The sequence below is a fragment of the Cebus imitator genome, unplaced genomic scaffold (assembly GCF_001604975.1).
Source record: "Cebus imitator isolate Cc_AM_T3 unplaced genomic scaffold, Cebus_imitator-1.0 Scaffold187, whole genome shotgun sequence".
NCBI classification, from domain to species: Eukaryota; Metazoa; Chordata; class Mammalia; order Primates; family Cebidae; genus Cebus; species Cebus imitator.
The window spans coordinates 1,946,302-1,955,979 of NW_016107502.1; the positions used below are offsets into that span (position 1 = coordinate 1,946,302).

Consider the following 9,678-nt stretch of genomic DNA (forward strand, 5'->3'; position numbering starts at 1 on the left):
AAAAAAAAAAAAAAAAAAAAAATTAATGTTAAGGGCAGAATTGTGCGTTGAACACTCACATACACAAATTGATGAGATTTTTATTTGAGTTAAAATAAATCTGTTATTCTACCTACCTGAGAAATTGTAGCATCAAGAGAAATTAGTTTGCAACTTAGTACAGTTGCCCTCAAGTGACAGTGTGTCCAGCTTCTAACCTCAGTCTTAGTGAGATAGTAGTAGGAGCTCATCCATCAGCACTGATGCTTAACATGAATGCAGTTTTATTACTGAAGAATACTTGGCTTACCTTTGACTAGGTGTTTTGCTGGCCCTTCTGGGGGCAGAAATTTATCTGTCCATTTTACAGACCAGAAAATTGAGGTCTAGATTAATGAGCTAGCTTGTAACTAAACTCTGAGTAGAGCCCAGGCATCCTGATTCCCACTGGCTGTGTCCTTTGGATTATGCTCACTATTAACAGAGCTCCCCCTCTCTCCTGACAAGATTGGGCATCTCAGACAACTGCCACGGATTGATAAGCTGGTAACTAAAAAATTCTCCTGAGATGAAAAAAGTGCAGAAATCATCACCCCACACCATCTCAAGCCTCTCTTAGATAAGTTAGGGAGAACCCAAAGAAGAGGGACTTGTGCTAATTGCCTGGCTTCCAGACCATTGCCTTTTCTACTGGCTTACATTTTCACTGGTGAATTGTTTATGAAAACGATAGATAGCTTTTACCCAGTAAAGTCTGAATAGTTGTGGCTTAACTTGCTCAGAGGCCTCCTTATCTGATATTGGTGGACAATACCAGAGTGGAAACAATTATCAACTTGGGATGAGTGAAAGTACGATCAGGTGCTATTGATGTCAACCCAGAGTGCTGACACTGGCTGTGTGTGCTAGGGAAGAGGAGAGGTTTAGCATGGAAGATAGGTGTTTTGTAAACATTTTTCTCCCATATGCTTGAGGGATGGCATCCTCCCCTAGCAGCTACACCTTGGTCATTGCAAAAGTGGTTGTCACTTGATTGTCACAGGGCTGTGGTCGGGGGATTTGTAGATGATGTATGGAACATCAGATAAGAGGGTGGAGAGCAGACATACATGGTTTGGAAAAGCCCCTCCAAATAATTCTGATATTTCCCCACCCCCATCCCTCTAGAAATTGCTGCCAAAAAGGAAGTAGGGAAAAATCTGAGGGAAGAAAATTATCTGTGGAGACAGGAGAGTATGAAGTTAGTTGTTCCTCATTACTGTTTAGGAGTCTTGAGGAACACAGAGGGATGTACTTCATCCCTGGGAACATTAGGGAAAGGAATTCCTTAAATGTTTGAAATCAAGCTGTAGGCAGAGGGAAAACAGGCTAACTGATATTCCTGGCCCACTGAAATTCACATCTGCCCAGAGTTCATACTGTTTTTCGGTTTTACCTGGTTGAGTTCTTATTTTTGCACATTGAGGCAGTCCAGTCATTCAGCAAACGTTTATTGAATATTTATAATGTGTTATGCACCACGTTAGAAGATAGGCCATAAAGGTGAATACGTAGAACTCTACTCTCAAGTTGGAGTAGGAGAGAGCTCAGATAGGTGGGCTTCTCTTGGAAGTTGAGGGGAGGGTTCAGCCATACCCTCTTGGTCAGAAGGGTTCTAACCATTGCCCTCACTTGGCTCAGGTGCCGGATGTGCTCACTGACATTCTACTCAAAGTCGGAGATGCAGATCCACTCCAAGTCACACACCGAGACCAAGCCCCACAAGTGCCCACATTGTTCCAAGACCTTCGCCAACAGCTCCTACCTGGCCCAGCACATCCGTATACACTCAGGGGCTAAGCCCTACAGTTGTAACTTCTGTGAGAAATCCTTCCGCCAGCTCTCCCACCTTCAGCAGCACACCCGGTAAGGCAGCTCTTGGTTTACCCCACCACCTGGCCATGAACCCCGAGACCACGTTGTCTGCACCTACTCCTCTCTCCACATGTATTCTTTTTTCCCTTTCCCCTTTGCCCATTGGTAGCTTCGATCTCCTGTTACTGTGTGTGGAAATTACATATCCTAGTATTGGGGGGGCCTTGAAAATTGTGGTCTCCAATTCCAAAGTCTGGAACAATTTTTGTGGTTTCTCTTTGTGTCTGTGTTTGGAAATCTGCAGAGCAGGCCTGCTTTTACTATATGCCTCAGTTCAGAGCCAAGGTGTGCATTCAACTTCAGGTCCATGGGGAACAGGCGGTATTGGTCTTTGTTCAGATTACTATTTGGAAGCAGGGTGTCTGTGGTGAGTGTGTTAACCTTAGGAAAAAGTGGAGGGTTGACGAGACTGACGACTTTAAGGTTACCAGGAGCCATGGGTTGCAGCTCTTCATCATCTCACTGCCATTCTAGCCACCGACTTACGATCAGCAACAACCTAGATCTGGGTATCCTCTTCATTCGCCTATCCAGGCTGGAGTGTTTTGGGAGGAGGGAGGAAGGGGCTGCTCTCATCCGTCAAGCAACATCATTTCACCCAGCAGAGAGCTGAACCCCTGGTGTCGAACTGCTTCCTCCTCCCCCCTTCCCTCCTCTCCTCTCCGGCAGGATCCACTCCAAGATGCACACGGAGACCATCAAGCCCCACAAGTGCCCGCACTGCTCCAAGACCTTCGCCAACACCTCCTACCTGGCCCAGCACCTCCGTATCCACTCGGGGGCCAAGCCCTACAACTGTTCCTACTGCCAGAAGGCCTTTCGCCAGCTCTCCCACCTCCAGCAGCACACACGGTAAGGGAGAGTGGCGGGCTACTGACCCCGCCCCGCTGGCATGCCCTCCCCACCCCCGCCCCGGACACACACAACAACCCGCATGCGGGGGGCGGGGGAGAGACCTGGCTGAAGGAGAGAACCTGGCTGGCATCTGGGAGAAGGAAGACCAAACAACGTTGGAGATTCAAGTGGACACTAAGAGAGAGCCTCTCTGGGGCAAGAGCGACGCAGGGGAGCTGCAGTGACTGTGTGATACTCACTGATCCATGGGAGACAGACACATACCTGGAGTGGCAACATCTTTTCTTTTTTCTCATTTTCCTCCCTGAAAATACTCATGTACTCATCTTGCAAGATTTTTCCCTTGATGCCAAAGCAGAAGCATTTGAGTGGAGAGGACCATACCCCTAGCCCTTAGGGTACCAATTATGAACGGGAGAGAAAACCAGACGTTAGCTGGGCACCAGCCTGGTGACACCCACAGCAACAAGCAAGGCTCCGAGGGATGCCAAGAGTAGAGAAGAAAACAAAACATGCACCAAATATTCAGAGAGAAGCAGCAAACAGGAAATTTTCAAGCTCATGCTTCATAAGGATGCCCAGTGTTTATCCCGTGAATCTGGAGTGACTATAAAGAAGTGAACCTGCCAACTAGAAGAGGTGATGATCTCCTTCAGTGCTATCTCAGTTTGAACAGGAGTCCAGATGTACAGGCCATAGGGCCTCTCACCCGGCTTGTGGATGTGATGATCTCACCTTAAAGTGATCAGACATCTTGCTTTGAGAAGAGGAGGAGTCAGGCTTTCTTCACAGAGAAGAGACGTGTTCTGTGATGTTTTCAAGATTTTATACCAGAGGTCCAGAAAAGCACCTGGTCATAGAGATGGTTCTGAAGTCACTGATGAGGAGCAGGTGTCACTGCACCCTCAAGTCCTTGGCTTATCCTAGCAGAGGACCCTATAGTGTTGGGGAAAGAGGTCAAACTGATAGTAAAGTAAGCATTTCCTGCCATTAGAGGGCTGGACTACAAAAAGTCCTTAGGAGTTTTCATGAGTTTCCATTAATATCACTACTACTCTCCACAGTCAGTGTAACTTTGCTTTTCTGTGATACCATAACATTCTCTGGAAGTGATGGTCAAGGCTGAGAGAACAGTTTCTGGCTATAAGGTGGGACCAAGGAAGACACGTTGTGCTTTTCTTTTTCTTTGCCGTTGTGTTTATCTTATGTTCTTGAATGTTTGTTAGGACAGTTACTGTAGGAGCTGACTTGTATGCCAAATTGTGGACTGCCTGTCCCTTGGGTGCTGAGTCCTCGGTCTTCCTCCCCCAGCAGAGGGGAGGCTCAGCTTGAGCTGAGTGATGGAAACATTGACCAGAAGCAAGGCATTACAACCTGATCCACGTCAGAGAGGAATGCCCATGCCTCTTGGAGGCCCATCTGATGTGCCTCCTTAGGAGAGAAGGATTGGCCTGGAGAAGATTTGTTGAGCCAATTCCTAAATAGTCTTGCTGACATTCTTTCCCTTTCTTCTCTTCTTATCCTGTGCAGAATCCACACTGGTGATAGACCATACAAATGTGCACACCCAGGCTGTGAGAAAGCCTTCACACAACTCTCCAATCTGCAGGTAAATGTTCCACCTTCCACACAAGACCTTGATCTGAGACTTGGGGCCATTTGAATAGTATACAGGTTCTCAGATATTTTCAGGACTCCTTTATACTCAAAAGTGCTGAGTGGGACTCGAAGTGTTTTTGTTTATGTGGGTAATAGCAGCTATTACCCACATAAACATGAAACTGAAAAACATTAAAAATATACTAGTAATATGTTTAGAAAGAACAAAAATAAACCCACGTGTGTTAACATAAATAATATATTCCAAGACCCTCAAAAAACAACTGATTAAGAAGAATGGGATTGTTACACATTTTTGCAGGTGTCTGTTTTTTATTTTTGGGACAGTACCTTGCTCTGTCACCTAGGCTGAGTGCAGTAGTGTGATCATGGCCCACTGCAGCCTCAGCCTCCTGGGCTCAAGTGATCCTTCCACCTCAGCCTCCCAAGTAGTCGGGATTACAGGCATGTACCACCACACCTGGCTGGTTTTTAAATTTTTGTAGAGATGGGGTCTTGCTATCTTGCCTAGGCCGGTCTTGAACTCCTGGACACAGGCCATTCTTCTGCCTCAGCCTCACAAAAGTGCTGGGATTGTAGGCATGAGTCACCGCACCTGGCACAGGGGTCTTTAATTGAGACAGAAGACGAATAGATTCTCGGATCTGCTGCATCTGGTCTATTGTGTTATCACATATCATGTAACCTCTGTAAATGTTACATGTAAAACATAAGGCAAAATGAAGCCACTTGAAATTTTGAGGGGAGCAAGATTTCAGTTAGGTGTTGTGTTGTGTTGTGTTTTGTTTTGTTTTGTTTTGTTTTGTTTTGTTTTCGAGACAGAGTCTCACTCTGTCACCCAGGCTGGAGTGCGGTGGTGTGATTCACCTCACTGCACCCTCCACTTCCCAGGTTCAAGACAGAAAGGCAAACATTATCTTATTATTTTGAAAAGAGTTTTGATCCTGTGGGTCCCCTGCAAAGGTCTTAGTGTTCCCTAAAGATCCCCACACCTCACTTTAAGAACCACTGGACTGGTGAGACGGGCATAAGCTGTCTCGGGATCCTGGTATGCACTACATGAGGTATGCTTTCTCCCTTAGCCTGTAGCTTCTCAATTTCCATTTGAAGCAGTTTCTACTTTCTTCAGATGGAGAGAGAAGCTGGGAGGCCTGACATCTACATCTACATTTGTGCTTTCCATCGAGGTCAAGTGGGCAGGAAGGAAGAGTACAATGTATTCATTCTGGTTTCTCCCAATTTTCTCAGTCCCACAGACGACAACACAACAAAGATAAACCTTTCAAGTGCCACAACTGTCATCGAGCGTACACGGACGCAGCCTCACTAGAGGTGCACCTGTCAACGCACACGGTGAAGCATGCCAAGGTGTACACCTGCACTATCTGCAGTCGGGCATACACATCAGTGAGTGCTCCATTTCTTCTCTTTCCTTCCTGATAGTCCTCTAAGAGTACAGTCCACCTCGCCCCATTTTCTGGATAGAGATGTATTGCAGTGAATACCCTGCCTCCTTAGCTCCAACTTAGCAGAACAAGTAAAGATTCAGAAATTAGACTCAGAAGCTGAGGAATTTAGGGGATGCCTGATTCCCTAATCCTACAGAGATTGATAAATTGTAATTCTTCATTTTATTTAAACATAAGGCAAAATAAAGCCACTTAAAATGTTGAGGGGAGCAAGATTTCAGTTAGGTGTTTTTTTGTTTTGTTTTTTTGAGACAGAGTCTTGCTGTGTCACCCAGGCTGGAGTGCAGTGGTGTGATCTCTGCTCACTGCAACCTCCATCTCCTGGGTTCAAGAGATTCTTCTGCCTCAACCTCGCAAGTAGCTGGGATTATAGGTGTGTGCCACCATGCCCAGCCAATTTTCATATTTTTAGTAGAGATGGGATTTCACCGCATTGCCCAGGCTGGTCTTGAGCTCCTAACCTCAACTGATCCGTCTGCCTTGGCTTCCCAAAGTACTGGGATTACAGATGTGAGCCACCACACCTGGCCCAGCTAGTTAAGTATTTTCCATGAGACTCCAGAAAAGGTTGTAAAGTTGTTTCATTCAGGGGTCTTTGAAAAAAAAAATAGCAGGTCATTCCTTTGCCAGTTGAATGTTCACAGTGACTTCTAAAGGTTTCCCTGTCTTTTCTTCTCAATCATGAGCCACTGGCCGGGCGCCGTGGCCCACGCCTGTAATCCCAGCACTTTGGGAGGCCGAGGTGGGTGAATCACGGGGTCAGGAGATCAAGACCATCCTGGCTAACACAATGAAACCCCATCTTTACAAAATACAAAAAAATTAGCCAGGCATGGTGGCATGTGCCTGTAATCCCAGCTACTCAGGAGCCTGAAGCAGGACAATCACTTGAACCTGGGAGGCAGAAGTTACAGTGAGCCGAGATCGGGCCACTGTACTTCAGCCTGGGAGGGAGACAGAACAAGACTCCGTCTCAAGAAAAAAAAAACATCCACGTGGTTAGTGGGGGCGAGGGGGAAGCAGTGAGCCACTGAAAGTGCTACTTGAGTTTTGCTCACTTCTGGCTCCAGAAAACCAGTATAAATATAAAGCTTACTCTACTTACAGCAGAGTCAGCCTGGGGTGCTAGTTACAAGTAATCTATTTTCCTTCCCTTTCATCCCTCAACTTCTTTTTATCATCTCCCTCAGGAAACATACCTTATGAAACATATGCGCAAACACAACCCTCCTGATCTTCAGCAACAAGTGCAGGCAGCAGCGGCGGCAGCAGCAGTGGCCCAGGCCCAGGCCCAGGCCCAGGCTCAGGCTCAGGCCCAGGCCCAGGCTCAGGCCCAAGCTCAGGCTCAGGCCCAGGCCCAGGCCCAGGCCTCCCAGGCATCGCAGCAGCAGCAGCAGCAGCAGCAACAGCAGCCACCACCACACTTCCAGTCTCCTGGGGCAGCCCCCCAGGGTGGGGGTGGTGGGGACAGCAACCCCAACCCTCCACCCCAGTGTTCCTTTGACCTGACTCCCTATAAGACAGCAGAGCATCATAAGGACATCTGTCTCACTGTCACCACCAGCACCATCCAGGTGGAGCACCTGGCCAGCTCTTAGAGATCCGTGCTGCCACCCACTGGGAAGAGGAAGAAGTCCTGGTTTCTTCTTTCTCCAACTCCTCTTGGTGGGAAAAGTCCTCTTCTTCCTTGACAGGCCTTGGCTCCATCTCCTTGGGCCTCAGGCACGGCTTTCCTCCACAAGATACCATCCTTTTTCTGAACTCTTCAAAAGGAACATCAGCCCTCCTGATTGCAAAGGAATACTGAGCGTATGGTGTCATCCAGCAGCCTCCCCTCCCAAGCAAAGCTTTTAAAATTGGGGGTTGGTGCTCAAGGGAAGGATTTGCTATGACCTCATAGAAATGTGTCCAGCGTGGTCACTTACCCTGTCCTTACCCTCCTTATCCTCAAAGTTTGGGCTGATAGAAGACTAGAGGCTGGTCCTCCCAGATTACAGAGAAAAGGGAGCCCCAAATGCAACCAGCCTCTTGTTCTATTCTTGCCTGCAAAAGAACAGAGGTTTCTTATATCCCTCAGTCCCTGAGAGCCATTTCTTCCCCTACATTGTCTCACTTCACTTCCTATTGACTGCTGGTCGAAGGAGATTTTGGGGTAGGGGTTAGACCTCCTTTTACTTGAAGGGGGCAAGGGCTGAGATGTGGTCCCCAAGGGGCCAGAATTTCCCAAGTTGGTCACAGGTGGCTTAGAAGTGTGGGTTATGGTTTTACGGATTTCCTTGGAGCCTCTCTCCTCCTCCTCTGCCTACATAGACCCTACACTCTCAGTCTCCCCAGCCCAACCCCCAAGGAGCTGTGGGAGGCTTTGTGTTCTCTGTGAAACTCCAAAACAGGGATGTTGCAGAGAAGGGAGAGTTCAAGGCAAACACAAGGACTGGACTTAGCTCCCTAGGTGCCACGGTCAGATGCCGGACACGGATTTATATATAAATATATATATATATAAATATATTATACCCACTCATCACGGCCATCATTGTTGTAACCATTTCTGTGTTTATAAATGCATTATCTCTGAGAATTTTCATATTTGATGTTTTGTTTATTTTATTTTTGTCCTTTTTTTCCCCCCCTCCACCCCTGTCATCTGGCCACAGCATTTTTCTTTTTGTCTTTTTTTTTTTAATCATGGCAGATTTCAGAGAAAAGGAAATTTAAAAAAAAATCATAAATCAGTTGTTATAAAGCAGTTTAAAAATCAAGAAAAAAAAACTTATGTACAAACCAAGGGGTGTTTTTAGAACATTGTATAGAAATAAATTCATGTAAAAGGATCAGAGGCAGTGGAGCTACTGATGTGAGTGAGCATGCGGAAAAGGTCTTTGGGTAGATGTCCAAGAACAGTTCTGAGGATTTATACCAGAGTGTGTGTGATGAACGAGTGCTTGTGTGATGATGCCCCATGTGTGTGATTCTCCAGTCACGGAAGGGAGAATTAGCTGTCAAGTGAAATTCTAGTTTATGAAGACTTCTACATACACATTCTGTCATGGGGATTGCATTGCCTAAATACGTGAGAGCAAAGTTTTGGTTATGTGTTAACAAACAGCTAAGTTCTCTATGGAAGAAAAGTGGAAGCCTCTTGAAAGGACCTACACTCCTGCCTGAGTCTGTGGAAGAAGGGCTTCCAGTTGGCTGTATGTTCATTATCTTGTGGAAATCATAACCAGTTAAGGGGTACAAGATTGCTTTGTGCAGGAGAGCTGTAGTACTATGGAGTAGAATGTGGTCAGGAAACATAGACTTCAGCCCCTTGCCTACCATCAACCAGTGTTGGCCAGGGTGATTCTTCAACTGTTAGTGAAGGGATTGGACTAAATAACTCAAGATATCTTTTTTTGAGAATTAAGAACCTTGCTTAAAGGCCGGGTGCCATGACTCACACCTGTAATCCCAGCACTTTGGGAGGCCAAGGCAGGCAGATGACAAGTTCAGGAGTTCAAGACCAAACCACATCTCTACTAAAAATACAAAAATTAGCTAGGCATGGTAGCTCACTCCTGTAGTCCCAGCTACTCAGGAGGCTGGGGCAGAAGAATCACTGGAACCTGGGAGGCAGAGGTTGCAGTGAGCTGGGATAGCACCACTGCACTCCAGCTTGGGCCACAGAGCGAGATTCTGTCTCAGTTGTGACCAAGCTCTCACATCCAAGAATTGGTGGTTCTCTGGAAATGCTGGCCAACAGTACTTACCTAGTTAGGCTGGGATAGTTAAAATAAGTGCCTACTTATTTTAATGCTAAATATCCTCTGTGGGCACTTAAGATGGTGTGTGATACCAATTA

General features: G+C 46.6%; 1 protein-coding gene across 15 annotated transcripts in view; it reads left to right on the forward strand.

Moving 5' to 3' along the window:
* The window catches only part of ZNF384 (zinc finger protein 384), a 28,320-nt gene extending 19,652 nt beyond the window's left edge, over window positions 1-8,668 (forward strand). For 8 of the 15 annotated variants that reach the window (XM_017546100.2, XM_017546104.2, XM_017546102.2 and 5 more), the window contains 5 exons: window positions 1,660-1,884; window positions 2,563-2,745; window positions 4,279-4,357; window positions 5,617-5,775; window positions 7,028-8,668. In XM_017546100.2, the coding sequence (XP_017401589.1) occupies window positions 1,660-1,884; window positions 2,563-2,745; window positions 4,279-4,357; window positions 5,617-5,775; window positions 7,028-7,435 (1,054 nt within the window). In that variant the 3' untranslated portion in view covers window positions 7,436-8,668. The remainder of the gene's footprint in view (window positions 1-1,659; window positions 1,885-2,562; window positions 2,746-4,278; window positions 4,358-5,616; window positions 5,776-7,027) is intronic. The other 7 variants (XM_037744836.1, XM_037744837.1, XM_037744838.1 and 4 more) reach the window with 1 other exon arrangement.
* Window positions 8,669-9,678: the final 1,010 nt, after the last annotated feature.